Source organism: Oncorhynchus mykiss, chromosome 20 (assembly GCF_057628025.1).
Source record: "Oncorhynchus mykiss isolate SJ-2025 chromosome 20, ASM5762802v1, whole genome shotgun sequence".
NCBI lineage: Eukaryota > Metazoa > Chordata > Actinopteri > Salmoniformes > Salmonidae > Oncorhynchus > Oncorhynchus mykiss.
The window spans coordinates 21544804-21562113 of NC_143041.1; the positions used below are offsets into that span (position 1 = coordinate 21544804).

Consider the following 17310-nt stretch of genomic DNA (forward strand, 5'->3'; position numbering starts at 1 on the left):
CAAGCCACCTGGGAGACACACCAAACATGTGGAAGAAGGTGCTCTGGTCAGATGAAACCAAAATTGAACTTTTTGGCAACAATGCAAAACGTTATGTTTGGCATAAAAGCAACACAGCTGAACACACCATCCCCACTGTCAAACATGGTGGTGGCAGCATCATGGTTTGGGCCTGCTTTTCTTCAGCAGGGACAGGGAAGATGGTTAAAATTGATGGGAAGATGGATGGAGCCAAATACATGACCATTCTGGAAGAAAACCTGATGAAGTCTGCAAAAGACCTGAGACTGGGACGGAGATTTGTCTTCCAACAAGACAATGATCCAAAACATAAAGCAAAATCTACAATGAAATGGTTCAAAAATAAACATATCCAGGTGTTAGAATGGCCAAGTCAAAGTCCAGACCTGAATCCAATCGAGAATCTGTGGAAAGAACTGAAAACTGCTGTTCACAAATGCTCTCCATCCAACCTCACTGAGCTCGAGCTGTTTTGCAAGGAGGAATGAGAAAAAATGTCAGTCTCTCGATGTGCAAAACTGATAGAGACATACCCCAAGCGACTTACAGCTGTAATCGCAGCAAAAGGTGGCGCTACAAAGTATTAACTTAAGTGGGCTGAATAATTTTGCACGCCCAATTTTTCAGTTTTTGATTTGTTAAAAAAGTTTGAAATACTCAATAAATGTCGTTCCACTTCATGATTGTGTCCCACTTGTTGTTGATTCTTTACAAAAAAATACAGTTTTATATCTTTATGTTTGAAGCCTGAAATGTGGCAAAAGGTCGCAAAGTTCAAGGGGGCCGAATACTTTCGCAAGGCACTGTATGTTAGATGCAAAACATACCGTATACTTAGTACTCACATTTTCTGTACACACACAAACACAGACACATACAAAGACAGAGACACAGGGAGGTCCAGCGTGATTTGACAGCACCACAGCTGGCACCGGATGTATGCCCAAGCCCTTAAGCCTTGACCACTGCCAAATTGATTCATTACAACAACAAGTCTGATCTCCAGATCTCACTCCAGACCCGTGTTTGATTTCTCAAGAACACGCACGCGTCCTGCTACTGCCCTACAGTAGCTGGCCCCCCTATTCCTCCCTGTTCCTGAACCATGGAAACAAATTCATTAGACATGAAGTGTAGGGATAGAGTACACTGTCCAAAAATCATATACAGTAGCAATTCAATCATGTATGGAGCGATAACATTGACTATACTCACCACATGATTCAAACTTTAGTAGAAATCTGTTTATATCTAAGGTATGAGTTATGGAGCAATACAATGCATTTATTCAACTGCCTATGTAGCAACTTATGTAAATGATGGACTTTTATTAATGACCAGACAACGGTGTTCTATAACCTTGACTCTTTCATTTGATTGGAGTCATATTCAATTACAGAGCTAAGTGGGGTTGGGAGTTGTCTGTGCACGAGCTAGGTTTATGGATGAGTTCTCAGTGTAGCCTACAAATAGTCTTCATTGGAACTGAGTATAGAAGATTAGTGTTAGGCATGCATGTAAATGAATCCAAATGAGCGCTCAAATAGCTTTACCCTAGCAAATCAAACAAGGTTGACAGAGACCAATGGGCAAGAACCACATTTCCACAGTGGTGGAAAAAGTACCAAATTGTCATACTTGAGTAAATGTATACAGTAGATACCTTAATAGAAAGTTACTCAAGTAAAAATAAAAGTCACCTAGTAAAATACTACTGAGTAAAAGTCTAAAAGTATTTGGTTTTAAATATACTTAAGTATCAAAAGTAAATGTAATTGCTAAAATATACTTAGGTATCAAAAGTTAAAGTATAAATAATTTAAAATTCCTTATTTTAAGTACTTTACACCACTGCATTTGATTTTCATTTGATCACCCTGTTTTAAGGATAACTTTCCTGCAATGGAAACATGTGTATTTGAGGTTAAAAAGGCTTCTGAAATTTAATTTCCACTGTGAAATTTCAGACTTGATTTTCTCTTTGTAAAAATGTATAAATCCTTACAAAAATGTTCATTAATTATAATCCACATAATTCACATTTCCTGTTGCTGCAGGATTATTTCATGCTGTAGCAAACTGGCTCAAAGTAAGATTCTACATCTGTAGTTAAGAGTATAGTCTAGTTCCACCTACATAGTTCTGATCTTCTGTCAAGGTGTCTACAGTGGGGTGAACAAGTATTTGATACACTGCCGATTTTGCAGGTTTTCCTACTTACAAAGCATGTAGAGGTCTGTAATGTTTATCATAGGTACACTTCAACTGTGAGAGACGGAATCTAAAAACAAAAACAAAAATCCAGAAAATCACATTGTATGATTTGTAAGTAATTAATTAGCATTTTATTGCATGACATAAGTATTTGATATATCAGAAAAGCAGAACTTAATATTTGGTACAGAAACCTTTGTTTGCAATTACAGAGATCATACGTTTCCTGTAGTTCTTGACCAGGTTTACACACACTGCAGCAGGGATTTTAGCTCACTCCTCCATACAGACCTTCTCCAGATCCTTCAGGTTTTGGGGCTGTCGCTGGGCAATACGGACTTTCAGCTCCCTCCAAAGATTTTCTATTGGGTTCAGGTCTGGAGACTGGCTAGGCCACTCCAGGACCTTGAGATGCTTCTTACAGAGCCACTCCTTAGTTGCCCTGGCTGTGTGTTTTAGGTCGTTGTCATGCTGGAAGACCCAGCCACGACCCATCTTCAATGCTCTTACTGAGGGAAGGAGGTTGTTGGCCAAGATCTTGCGATACATGGCCCCATCCATCCTCCCCTCAATACGGTGCAGTCGTCCTGTCCCCTTTGCAGAAAAGTATCCCCAAAGAGTGATGTTTCCACCTCCATGCTTCACGGTTGGGATGGTGTTCTTGGGATTGTACTCATCCTTCTTCTTCCTCCAAACACGGCCAGTGGAGTTTAGACCAAAAAGCTCTATGTTTGTCTCATCAGACCACATGACCTTCTCCCATTCCTCCTCTGGATCATCCAGATGGTCATTGGCAAACTTCAGACGGGCCTGGACATGTGCTGGCTTGAGCAGTGGGACCTTGCGTGCGCTGCAGGATTTTAATCCATGACGGCGTAGTGTCTGACGACCCTATAGTGTAGCTATAGTATAGGTCATGTGGAAACTGTTGGCCTTGACACTTGTGTCTAATAAGCACAAATAAGATAGCGAGCATACTGGCTGCTATTCCCAACTAATCAGACCTGACACAAGGATAAAGTGACTACGGGGGCAGTTGAAATCGGGGAGGGGGCCCAATTTTGGCGGTTTCTTGTTTTGGAATTATATTGAATTCTGCTTATATCACACTATACCCCATTATAGTTCAAATTCTGAGACTCCGAGACCACATTTGAAGTGACAGTCCGGTTGGTGAAAAGTCTGTAGCCCATCTCCACTGCATCAGCACAATGGACAGCGCCTTACACTAAAGCAAGTTTTGGTAATGAATATAGGCTACAAGAATGATAGGCTGTTTAATTGATGAATTACCCTATGTGAATGCAACCGTACACACAGATGTCAACACCAAAATAATGCAAACTAAATGCTGAAAGTATTAGCCTAGTTATTCATGCATGCAGACAAAAATACTGAATAGCAATTTGTCTTAGAATACCGACAAAACCTCAAATGCGAACAAGTGAATGCAAACAGAACAAAATAGAGGTATCAAGTAGACGGCCTAGTAAACAAAATATCAGATCAATAAACACATAATCTAAATATTTGTATATATACACCTTTATTTAACTAGGAAAGTCAGTTAAGAACAAATTCTTATTTTCAATGACGGCCTGGGAACAGTGGGTTAACTGCCTTGTTCAGGGGCAGAACGACAGATTTTTACCTTGTCAGCTCGGGGATTCGATCTTGCAACCGTTCGGTTACAAGTCCAACACTCTAACCACTAGGTTACTTACATGTAAGCTAGTTCCATTAACAGTAAACCAACGCAGTGAAGAAAAGGGGAATGGATATCCAAACAACCACAGCATAGCCTACAGCCTACTACAGTTAGATACAGCTGTCTTGCCAAATCATGAGTTCCACAACACGTTGTTATATGGCACAATCTACTTCTGGGAATAAAAGTCGACCCACGTAATCATTTAAGCAATGCCAGCCTAGCATTAACAGGTTTCCAATACATAGAGTTCCATTTACAACCACGAAAACCAATAGGCTTCCAACAGAACCATAATAGAATGTATCTACAGTCAGTCTAAATGTAAATGTTATGATGAAACATACCGAGCTATTGTCACATCTACTCCAGCTCCTCCCCTCCTGCGTTCAACATGCTGGTTTACTAACCACCGGTCCTGGCATTCATCATTACGCGCACCTGGCATTCATCATCACGCGCACCTGAGCTTCATCATTAGGCACACCTGGACTCCATCACTTCACTGATTACCTCCCCTATTTATGTCACTCCCTTAGTTCCATTCCCCAGGCAGAATTGACTATGTGTTTCATGTATATATGCTACGTGTGGTTGGTATAGTGGGCTTTGGTCTGTTTCTTATTAAACTCACCACTTGCTTTCTGACTCCCAGTGTGTACGTTACAGAATTCAGCCTCAACAAATGGAAGCAGCAGGTAATCGGGCCCCAGATGGGTGATGACCAGGGATAGCTACTTTGTCAATACCATGACCAGCTGGCGCAACTGGGAAAGGCAATGGAAGAGGTTCTTCGCAGTCTTCAACGTCTTGAACATGCCCAAGAGGCGTTGCCTTGATCTAGCGGAGGATACCCTGCCACCAGTCTACTCAGCAGTCCATCCAGGTCAGTGTTGCCTGTCCCTCCTGGATAAATATGATGCAACCCCATCTAAATTCTGTGGTTTCCTAATCCAGTGGTCCCTCTTTTGTGCACCAGATCGGTGCTCCCACCACTGAGAGGTCCAAGGTTGCCACGCTTATTTCTCTGCTGACTGGGCAGGATTGGAGTGGGCTACGGCCATCTGGGAAAGAGGAGGAGCTGTATGTGAATGAGGGGTTCATGGCTCTGATCAGAGCCATTTTCGATCATCCACTGGAGGGCAGAGGGGGAGGTTATAGCGCATATTGAGGGCACGACAAAGCCTATTTCCCCCTCAGGAAACTAAAAAGATTTGGCATGGGTCCTGAAATCCTCAAAAGTTCTAAAGCTGCAACCAGAGCACTGGTTGCGTCACTGCCTGATATGGCAATTGCTCGGCCTCTGACTGCAAGGCACTACAGAGGGTAGTGCGTACGGCCCAGTACATCACTGGGGTTAAGCTGCCTTCCATCCAGGACCTCTACACCAGGCAGTGTCGGAAGGCCCTAAAAGTTGTCAAAGACCCCAGCCACCCCAGTCATAGACTGTTCTCTCTACTACCGCATGGCAAGTGGTACCGGAGTGCCAAGTCTAGGACAAAAAGGGTTCTCAACAGTTTTTATTCCCAAGCCATAAGACTCCTGAACAGGTAATCAAATGGCTTCCTGGACTATTTGCATTCTGTGCCTCCCCCCCAAAACCCTCTTATGCTGCTGCTACTCTGTTTATCATATATGCATAGTCACTTTAACTATACATTCATGTACATACGACCAACCAGTTCTCTTGCACATTGGCTGACCGGGCTATCTGCATTGTGTCCCGCCAACCCCTCTTTTGCGCTACTTTAACCATATGTACATACTACCTCAATCAGCTGGACTAACCAGTGCCTGTATGTGGCCTCGCTACTGTATATCGCCTGTCTTTTTACGGTTTTATTTCTTTACTTGCCTATTGTTCACCTAACATCCTTTTTTGCAATATAGGTTAGAGCCTGTAGGTAAGCATTTCACTTTACTACACCTGTTGTATTTGGCTCACGTGACAAACTTTGATTTGATTTATTCCAATTACAGCAGGATGACCAGACCGTTACCCACTACCTCTCCTCCTGAACGGATCTACGTTCCCACAGGGATAAGGGAGCGGCTGTTGACCTGTGCACACACAGCTGTTGTCACTGGACATCCTGGGATCACCCGTACCATTCAATCCCTCTGAGAATTATTGGTGGCCCACCTTGGCGCAGGATGTTATTCGTTACATCAACTGTTCTGTGTGTGCTTAAACTAAGTCCCCCTTCACGCTCCAGCAGGGAAGCTCCTTCCCCTTCCCGTGCCTCAGCATCCCTACCGATCTCCCCTCTGACAGTTTCACCACCATTCTGGTGGTTGTGGACAGATTTTCTAAATCATGCTGGTTTATTCCTCTCTGGTCTCCCCACAGCTCGCCAGGTCGCTGAGGCACTATACCAGCAGGTCTTCCGGGACTATGGCCTTCCGAGGATCTGGAAAGCCTTTATGGAAAAGCTAGGGGTCACGGTCAGCCTCACCTTCGGGTACCAGCCTCGGACCAACCAGGAGCTGGGGAGGTTCCTAAGAAGTCACTGCCAGGACCGGAAAGGTGAGTGGGCCTTGTTCTTCCCTGGGTGGAATATGACCAGAACTCACTTCGACACTCCACCAGGCTGACTCCCAGTGCGTCCTGGGATATCAACCGGCCCTGGCTCCATGGACTCCGAGCCAGACCGAGGCCCCTGCAGTGGATGAGTGGTTCCAGTGCGCAGTGGCGGTGTGGCACACCGTCCACGTGAGGCTCCTGTGTGTCGTCCACCGTCAGAAGGATCTGGCGGACTGCCACCGCAGTGAGGCCCCAGTGTTCCATCCTGGTGATCGCGTATGGCTCCCCACCAGGAACCTCCCGCTCCGCCTGTCCTGCCGGAAGCTGAGCCCCCGGTTTGTGGGGCCCTTCAAGGTCCTCCACAGGGTCAATGAGGTAACCTATCGTCTCAAACTCCTGCTCCCTCCTTCCGGTGCTCTTAGTCACCAATCTACTAAACAGTGGTCCTGGCTTCATTATTACGGACACCTGTTCCCCATCATTACGCATACCTGGTTGTCATTCCCTCTTTGATTACTCCCCCTTTATTTAGCCCTCAGTTTTCAGTCACTAGGTGTTACTGTTTTTCTCTCAGGTTCTGTACGCTCATGTTTGTTCATCTGTATCTGTTCTTTATTAATCTGCACCTGATTCCTGACTTCCTGTGTGTATGTAACACCTTCCCCACAATAACACCATTTTCAGATATCATTTTTGTTCAAGTCCACATTCTACATTCCTTTCAGTTACAGGAGTACACATTGATTTTGACTGAGTAAAATGAGCCATGAGACTGACATTAATTAACATCATAGTATGCATATAAGTGTCATCTGGCAGCTGCAATTGCACATTAACACAGCAGAGTAGTTTGTTTGTGCACATCTCACTAATGTCATTTCTATGGAAAAAGTCAAGTTAGCCTATAAGTGTTTTAAAGTGACATAGAAAGCTTCTCGAAGGACACATAGTCAGGTAGCTCTCTTCTCTTTCACCATCTATTTGTTTCTATATCTATGATGCAACTCTACAGGGCAAAACAAATAGGTATGGACCAAGGAGATAAAGAGAGATGTGTGAGACTAAAAACAAGAATGCATTTAATGGTATACCATGGCACTGATACCCCTGAGCAACATCAAATGTAGCTGAGCCACTGTTTCTCAATTGGTTTTTGGCTGTCAACATGACCACGAGTTGTTTAGCCTATAATAGGTTTTCGCAGACCGAGGACAAATGGGCCCAGTAAAGGGAGTCACAGGAACATTAAGTTATGGAGTCGAGGAATTCCCAACTTGCGATCGGTTCTGTTGAGGATTTGTCATCGAGTACAAGGAAATATTTGTGTTTAGGAAGTGAATGGATGGGTTTTCTGTTAATGTTACTACAGTGAATGCCGTCTGTTAAAATGTGCCTAATGTTTTAACACTACTGTAGATCAAACAACTGAAGTTATAAAAGTGAAATTGTACAAGTCATTGGGATTAGGGGAATCATGAATATCTTTGATCTACAAACTTGAACAAAAAAAAATGAACCGTGTGTCACAGGCTCACAGTCCAGGTGGGGTTATATTTGTTTCATGTTTAACTTTTATTATGCCTTACCCACTGCAAATATGGATCAGCACTTCCCCTTTATCCATCCCCAAATTACCATAACCTGAACTCTATTATCTGGTTTACAGTAGTATTAAGGACTTATTGTCCTTCCACAGTCACATTATGTACCCTGCTCTTTGATACGCCTGTCCTGGGGATGTGCACTTTTTCAAAATGTTTAGTGTTCTTTGTTTCTTTGTATTGTTTTGCTTGCTTCTGTATGGGAGTGTGTAAAATTGTACGTGTGCCATCACAGGCTCCTTATTCTGGGCCCTGTGTGTGTCATCAGCAATCAGACTCACCAGCACTGCATTGAAGCGCTCCTCTAACTCCTCCTCGGCAGGCATGGGGAGTTTGGGGCTTGCCGCCTTTTTCTGGGGGGGCCCTGAGCCTGGGGGGGCCGACACCGTCTTCACCTCCTTCCCCGGTGGCACATCCATGCTCCCAGCGGCATTGCCCATGATTATCTGTCCCAGATGCACAGACCCAGGTACTCCACAGCTACTTCCACGGGCTAAGACAGCACTGGAACTCAAATGTTGTGGTGAACCAAACGTATTCTTCCACTACTTCTCCCGTTGAGTTGAGGCTCTATGTGGCATTGAGTGGCGACCATTGACAATTTCCTTAACCCCAGGGGAGCAGGCCAGCCCAAAGAATCATCTTCTCCAATGTTCCTGCTCCTTCATCCTCTCAGACAGGGGAAGTGATGATACAAAATGACTCTAAAGCAACAACGAAAAAGTGTCAGACCTGTAAGCAAGGTCCCTGTGCGACATGAACAACCCCCGAGAGATGGAGAGAGAAATAGGGAGGCGACAGGAGAGTATGAGCGTGAGACAGAGAAGACTCAAATTCAAAAGGTAGAGCTCCTGTGTCGTCCTGTGAAGGAGAGGTGCAAAAACTCCTACTATGCAGAGAGTAGCCTAGTTCCTTAGTGACAGCAGTAGCTGGCCAAGAGAGATGGGGGACTTAAAGATAGGAGGTGGGGGCCACTCTCTTCTGACTGGTGTCCACACACGATGCTGGGGCTAACCGGTCTCCTGGCAGCCATATCGGAGGAGGAGAGAGGAGGCATAGGTCCACAGCCAACTTCTCTATAATCTGAAACAGGGACAGACAGAGAGGGGAGGCAACATCAGCATATGCAGCTCTCCAGAGAGAGGGAAGGAGTGGAGAAGTGATGGGGTTTCCTGGGTCCTAGTGCCTTTCTGTTCAGGTACAGTCAACTTCTCAAAACCAGACTACCCACTGGGCACACACTGGTTGAATCAATGTTGTTTCCACGTCATTTCAATGAAATTATGTTGAATCAACATTGAATGGACATCTGTGCCCAGTGGGTAGTGTGTTTTATGACAAAGACAGAGGGAAGGAGGCCAGAATGAGGAAGAGATGGAGAAAAACCATTGTTCAATTGGATGACAAACAGTTGTCTTCAATGCAGATGTCTAACAGTGGGTGCCACAAGTCCATCATTGATTGTTTAACATTACCAAACGGTTACAGTCCTGTATAAACTTCTATTAAATTGCACATGAAATGTTTGTTTACGTGCGAGCTGAATAACATGGCAATACGGGAATGTTCTGTCGCAGTAATAAATTGAAGCCTTCCCTTGCCAGAGGTAGAGTGGAGGTACGGCATAACTTCTACAGCTTGTTGAACCACATCTAACGTGGATCAAAGTCTTATTCAAACTAGCTCATTACATCATTGGAAATCTCATAATGCCCAAAGTCTACAAAAACAACCCCACGTTGAGAGGTGAACTAAAGCGGGCTGCAAAACAGGATCAGGGATTTAATCAGACTCAAAAGTTCTATAGCAGTGACATAACTGTACTAGGCACTGCTCAGAGTAGGGCATAGGGCAGTTAATCATCCAGGCATTTGGACCTGACTTACCAATATAGCGAATGGTGTTTTCCTGAAAGGTGCATTACCTGGAAGCAAGGCTTTAATAAGTAATGAGGGTAATGTTGATACCTGTAGGCCTTACCACACCGGATCAGCACAGGAGATCTACATAAAACCAAGGCCATATAATGTAGTATTGCACCCTAGTACATAAGGAAACAATGATATTATGAATAGTAAGTTATAGAATAATTTTGGGCAACAGGATGAATTATAAAAAATAATTCCTTGTTAAGAGTTTTCAGACTGCTTTAAAGTGCAAAACCGCTGGTTGCCCATGTATTGTTACTTACTTATGAACAATACAACCATGTCTGGCTAATACCAATAAGCCATGGTGGTGTTATAAGCCGTTGATGGGTTGTGCTTGTATATGAAAAGGGCCATAAAAAAAACAAAAACACTTTAGCATTCACACCGTAAGGGTGCCACCTACTGGTATTGGCAAGACACTACATTGTAATGGGATACATCGTCACATGATCAAACCAACCATAGAATGGTGATATCAAAGACAAGAGTGTTCTAATTTGCACTCGTACTTTCTAAACATTTTCAAGTAGATCATTTCAACCGTTTACATCACGCTGCTACTTAACGGTCCTATATTTTCTTGCAATTACACTGACATCTGGGTCTGAAAATGTGACTGAGTTTCTGTTTTTACTGTAAATGTGTAGATATCTGTATGATTTGAACCTCAATACGAGGATGCAAACAGAAAAAAAGAGTATCCCAAACATGCTCAATGGGTGACAGGTCTGGTGAGTATGTAGGCCATGGAAGAATTGGGTCATTTTGAGCTTCCAGGAATTGTGTACAGTTCCTTGCAACATGGGGCCATGCATTATCATGCTGAAACATGAGGTGATGGCCGTAGAAGAATGGCATGACAATGGGCCTCAGGATCTCATCACAGTATATCTGTGCATTCAAATTGCCATCGATAAAATGCAATTGTGTTCATACCATAACCCCACCGCCACCATGGGGCACTCTGTTCACAACGTTGACATCAGCAAACCGCTCAACCACACGACGCAGTTGAAACCAGGATTCATCTGTGAAGAGTACACTTCTTTAGCGTGCCAGTGGCCATCAAATGGTGAACATTTGCACACTGAAGTCGATTACGACCCTGGTGAGGACAACGAGCACGCAGATGAGCTTCCCTGAGACGGTTTCTGACAGTTGGTGCCGAAATTCTTCTGTTGTGCTGACCCACAGTTTCATCAGCTGTCCGGATGGGTTGTCACAGACCATCTTGCATGTGTGGGATGGCGTGGTTACACATGGTCTGCAGTTGTGAGGCCGGTTGAATGTACTGCCAAATTCTCTAAAACGACATTGGCTTATGGTTGAGAAATTAACATGAAATTCTCTGGAAACAGCTCTGGTGGATATTCCTGTAGTCAGCATGTCAATTGCAAGCTCCCTCAAAACTTGAGACATCTGTGGTATTGTGTTGTGTGACACAACTGCACATTTTAGAGTTGCCTTTTATTGTCCCCGGCACAAGGTGCACCTGTGTAGTGATCATGCTGTTTAATCAGCTTCTTGATATGCCATACCTGTGAGGTGGCTGGATTATCTTGGTAAAGGAGAAATGCTCACTAACAGGGATTTAAACAAATTTTTGCACATTTGAGAGAAATTCGCTTTTTGTGTTTATGGAACATTTCTGGGATCTTTTATTTCAGCTCATGAAACATGGTCCCAACATTTTACATGTTGAGTTTATATTTTTATTCAGTATATTTAAGAGGTTACGTATCAGAAAAGTAGAAACAAGATTTCAGTTGATTTAATAAATAACATTCAATAGATAGTAATACAAATTACACAGACAACAGTACCAGTACCACATCGCATTCACAGCAATCATCAACAAATACACAAATCCATCAACATGGCATGATCTTTGATGAGTCTTCATCAGCGATTTTCAATGCACATCAAGCTTTCCAATGCAGAGGAAAGCTCTCTTCAGAAAAGTATTCAATCACTCTGTGGAGAGAGAAAACAACTCATTCGATAAACTTCCTCCACTTGCTTTACATGCTAACAAGTCAGGGGTAATATGTCTCTAATGATTGTTGTGAAATGCGAATTGGAGGTGGATTCTTGCTGTACTAACCAGATCATCCAGATCATCCATCGCAGGTGGCCCTTCTTTCTTGTTCCCCATATCCTGAATCATCTAAAAATGGAAAACCATTCATTAAATGCCACACTGATGTGCCAACCTTCAAACATAGACATTGGATAAGCCCATTTCGCAGTTACACGTACGTCAAAATATTGCTCATACTCCGCCATTCCCTCATCCTCTTCATTCTCCCAGTCTCTCCAGTTATCAAAGTCTACAGCCATCCAATTTGGCTACAAGGGACAGAATAATGTTGGGAGAGAGAGCATGTTGATGCGCATATTGTCAGTTAGAAGGTAGACCCTGCTATATGACTACCACAGTGTAGCATGGTGACTTTCTGCTTTCAGTAGTCAACAATAACAACCTTCGAATCAACCAAGTCTATTGGCTCTTTCCAGTGTGAGCATGGCCCTAGGGGAGGGCACAAATTGCCTTCGTCGCCCCACTGTTCTTGATGACGTCATATTGCTGAGTCTACCTTTAACACATGAAGCATTAGTCTACCCTTACACTGCTCTTCACTTCTTCTAAGTGGAAGATCAAATGCTCCAGTACCTTGAGATCGGCATCTTTCTGAAGACGAGGCCATGCTACATTTTCTTTAGCCTTCCTAATCAAGATGTGGATGCTGCGGTCATGGACCTTCACTTGGGAGTCCTGTTAGATAAATATACAAAGCTTACTTTTAGCAGGATGTACTGCAGTATCCATAATGCTCTGTAACGTGGATCCATTTTTTTAATACATTACCGTGCTGAACATTCAAGCATGCTGCATATTTATACATCTTTACAGCTGTTATCTATGTTAATTGTGAGAATCAAATTAACTTTGATATGACGGAGAAATGTGAATACTTGCAAATTTGATGACTTTGTCATAGAAATAAATGTGATTGTAGACGCTGTTGTCATCGACATCTTTACAACTGTCATGGACACAAATCCAGAGACAAACAACGTTATAAAACGTAGGTTATAATGAAACATTTGGCAATAACAACATATCCTATGCGTCAGAGCAGTCATTATAGAGTCGTAATACAGGTCTGCTTAATAAATCAATGCACATTAGAATAGTTGCCCAACCCTCCCCCTCCCCCCCAACCTCACATACACAAATGCACTCTCTCTCTCTCTCTCTCTCTCTCTCTCTCTCTCTCTCTCTCTCTCTCTCGCACACACACTATTTGTACACTATTTATTTAGACTAAGAATTTTCTAGATCATGCACACTTCAGGGTTACAAATGAATCAAACTCACCTTAAAACTATAAAGGTATCCTGAATATCAACCTCAACATCCTTGGGGTTTTGCACCATGAAATTAATGATGACATATTTTTTCCGGTCATACCATAGAGCCTGTGCTCCTTGACTATTGTTAGAAGCAGAGAAAACATAATGAACATTTTGTTATATTGCATTTGTAGATGTAATCTGTCAAATGAGAAAAAAGCTTCACAGCAATACAGTACATACCAGTCCTCTGGCCTGGGAAGGTTTTTCGGTAGCATAGCCATCTTGTTGATTCTAGGGAGATAATATGCTCTTGGACATTTATAGTTCTTTTGTGGTTGACTGACAGAACAAGTAGCCTACTCAGAATAGTTAGCAGCCCATCTGTTAGGCCCTGCACTATTTTTAGATCAGTTGTTATCAGCTGCTCGGGCTACATATCTCTCCCCCCTTTCCCTATAGGCTGTAATGGAACTCTCTGGAAAGAAGGGGCATTTTCAGTTTTCACTCCAGGACCATCCCACCTTCTGTGAACTCATCTGCATTGCTTGCTGTTTGGGGTTTTAGACTGGGTTTCTGTATAGCACTTTGTGACATCTGCTGATGTAAAAAAAAAGGGCTTTATAAATACATGTGATTGATTGATGGGGGAGGGAGATGAAAAGCTTGCTATTAAAAAAGACAGAAACTGAAAGCTGTTCGTAGTTTTATCCTTTGAAAATAGACACGTGAAAAGATTGGGGATGAACATGCACATGCATCTTCAATATGTACCCGTTGTTCCTCTTCAGTGTATTTAACTACATGTAGAAAGTAAAAGCCCTGGGTGGAGAGTTGATACAACTCCAAGTCTGGAAGGTTAAAACCACCCTCAGACTTAGGAAGATGTAAAACCTTCCTGTGAGTTTCATTTGCCAATATAAAGTCTTATGAGTGAGTCTACTTTTTTAAATGATTTATTTGGTGGAGTAGTTGGTATGACTGAGAATAAGCATAACAACCTTCGGAGCCATGCCATTCTGAAGAGGTCTACTCTACCTGTCAAATGTATGGTACGATTGTTCCATTTAATTAGGTCTGCTTTCATAATGTTGAGTAATGGGCTAAAGTTATCTTTATATATTTGTTTGTTGTCACTTATCAAGCATCCTAAGTATTTGGTATTTTTTTGTGGTCCACTTAAAGGATTGCTGTAGATCATGAGTTGTTATTTTTCAACGTTAATTTTACATCCTGAGATTGTAGAGTATTCTGAAAATATACTTTAGCGAGCGGGGGCATTGAGTTTTCAAAATTGGTCAGGTGTATCAGGAGATCGTCTGCAAATAAGTTTAGTTTTGTATTCATGTATACCAATACCTGTTACATTCTAATGGCAAATAAACCTGGTAAACATCTCACAGCGCTCACAAAACATGCCAAACCAGTTAGAATCTTAAAAGATAAGGGTACAGATGTGTTCATTAGGAACAATGTGATTCATGGAAATGTTTAAAGCTTCTTTGAAAATCTACAGTGCCTTGCGAAAGTATTGTGACCTTTGCGACCTTTTGCCACATTTCAGGCTTCAAACATAAAGATATAAAACTGTATTTTTTTGTGAAGAATCAACAACAAGTGGGACACAATCATGAAGTGGAACGACATTTATTGGATATTTCAAACTTTTTTAACAAATCAAAAACTGAAAAATTGGGCGTGCAAAATTATTCAGCCCCTTTACTTTCAGTGCAGCAAACTCTCTCCAGAAGTTCAGTGAGGATCTCTGAATGATACAATGTTGACCTAAATGACTAATGATGATAAATACAATCCACCTGTGTGTAATCAAGTCTCCGTATAAATGCACCTGCACTGTGATAGTCTCAGAGGTCCGTTAAAAGCGCAGAGAGCATCATGAAGAACAAGGAACACACCAGGCAGGTCCGAGATACTGTTGTGAAGAAGTTTAAAGCCGGATTTGGATACAAAAAGATTTCCCAAGCTTTAAACATCCCAAGGAGCACTGTGCAAGCGATAATATTGAAATGGAAGGAGTATCAGACCACTGCAAATCTACCAAGACCTGGCTGTCCCTCTAAACTTTCAGCTCATACAAGGAGAAGACTGATCAGAGATGCAGCCAAGAGGCCCATGATCACTCTGGATGAACTGCAGAGATCTACAGCTGAGGTGGGAGACTCTGTCCATAGGACAACAATCAGTCGTATATTGCACAAATCTGGCCTTTTATGGAAGAGTGGCAAGAAGAAAGCCATTTCTTAAAGATATCCATAAAAAGTGTCGTTTAAAGTTTGCCACAAGCCACCTGGGAGACACACCAAACATGTGGAAGAAGGTGCTCTGGTCAGATGAAACCAAAATTGAACTTTTTGGCAACGATGCAAAACGTTATGTTTGGCGTAAAAGCAACACAGCTCATCACCCTGAACACACCATCCGCACTGTCAAACATGGTGGTGGCAGCATCATGGTTTGGGCCTGCTTTTCTTCAGCAGGGACAGGGAGATGGTTAAAATTGAAGGGAAGATGGATGGAGCCAAATACAGGACCATTCTGGAAGAAAACCTGATGGAGTCTGCAAAAGACCTGAGACTGGGACGGAGATTTGTCTTCCAACAAGACAATGATCCAAAACATAAAGCAAAATCTACAATGGAATGGTTCAAAAATAAACATATCCAGGTGTTAGAATGGCCAAGTCAAAGTCCAGACCTGAATCCAATCGAGAATCTGTGGAAAGAACTGAAAACTGCTGTTCACAAATGCTCTCCATCCAACCTCACTGAGCTCGAGCTGTTTTGCAAGGAGGAATGGGAAAAAATTTCAGTCTCTCGATGTGCAAAACTGATAGAGACATACCCCAAGCGACTTACAGCTGTAATCGCAGCAAAAGGTGGCGCTACAAAGTATTAACTTAAGGGGGCTGAATAATTTTGTACGCCCAATTTTTCAGTTTATGATTTGTTAAAAAAGTTTGAAATATACAATAAATGTTGTTCCACTTCATGATTGTGTCCCACTTGTTGTTGATTCTTCACAAAAAAATACAGTTTTATATCTTTATGTTTGAAGCCTGAAATGTGGCAAAAGGTCGCAAAGTTCAAGGGGGCCGAATACTTTCGCAAGGCACTGTATATCAATCAGAATTAAACAGTGGGACTGATCCTATAGTCTTCTTAGACTCAACAACCATGCAGCAATTATCAGCAGACAGAAAAGTATCACTAAAAACAGAGACTGCCCCAAAATAAATATCAGGCACTAATACTAAATATTAGAAAGGCACCAGGACTGGACAGCTTTCTTATAGAATTCTATTTCATATTTTGGGAAAAAGTAGCACACCTATTTACACAAATGACAACACACATGTCACTCAATTCAGTGGTTCCTAGGTCCATGTATCAGACAGCTATTTCAGTTATAATAAAACAAGTAAAAGCTGTAGAGTCCCCTACGTATTACAGACCCATACGTTTAATAAATTGTGACAATAAAATAACAAAGCTCCTAAGCAACAAAATGGCAAAAGTTTTACCAGACTTGATACATATCAATCAAACAGGGTGTATTACAAATATAAACTTACAAACGAATACAAGAACATGATTCAGTTGAATTCTAAAAAACAAGATATAGATTGAATGGCTGTTGTTGCTGAAAATACGTTGTCATAAATGGCCTTTTCTATTCAAAACTTTCCAGCTGAAATAATACATCTAATAAAAATATTATAAAATATCTTAAAGCAAAAATATACACATATAATACACTATTGAATTAAATTACTTTAGTACGGGACACAAGACAGGGATGTCCTCTCTCCCCCCTCCTGTTTGCAATGGCAATTGAACCGCTTGCAGAAAACATTAGATCGTATAGGTAGTATGCTTTATTTGAGTTTAACCTGTAGGTGTCGGCTATCTTCAAAAGTAAAATCTCATATTCCTG

At 42.2% G+C, this 17310-nt stretch overlaps 2 protein-coding genes across 3 annotated transcripts in view; both read right to left on the minus strand.

Moving 5' to 3' along the window:
• Positions 1 to 9168, minus strand: part of LOC110498757 (formin-like protein 1) — a 68123-nt gene extending 58955 nt beyond the window's left edge. Inside the window, exon 1 of the mRNA XM_036955901.2 lies at positions 8350 to 9168. Within this exon, the coding sequence (XP_036811796.2) occupies positions 8350 to 8508 (159 nt within the window). The 5' untranslated portion in view covers positions 8509 to 9168. The remainder of the gene's footprint in view (positions 1 to 8349) is intronic.
• Positions 9169 to 11757: 2589 nt separating this feature from the next.
• LOC110499587 (putative protein PTGES3L) lies at positions 11758 to 13741 on the minus strand. Of its 2 annotated transcripts, XM_021576718.3 has the most exons (7): positions 13600 to 13739; positions 13382 to 13495; positions 12980 to 13046; positions 12674 to 12775; positions 12259 to 12348; positions 12104 to 12166; positions 11758 to 11973 (listed from the first exon to the last, which is right to left on the minus strand). In XM_021576718.3, exons 1-7 carry the CDS (start codon positions 13638 to 13640, stop codon positions 11965 to 11967), a joined length of 486 nt encoding a protein of 161 aa, XP_021432393.1. In that variant the 5' UTR covers positions 13641 to 13739; the 3' UTR covers positions 11758 to 11964. The 2 variants fall into 2 exon arrangements, with proteins under 2 accessions (XP_021432393.1, XP_021432394.1); XM_021576719.3 differs by lacking the exon at positions 12259 to 12348 and having other exon boundaries at positions 13600 to 13741.
• Positions 13742 to 17310: the final 3569 nt, after the last annotated feature.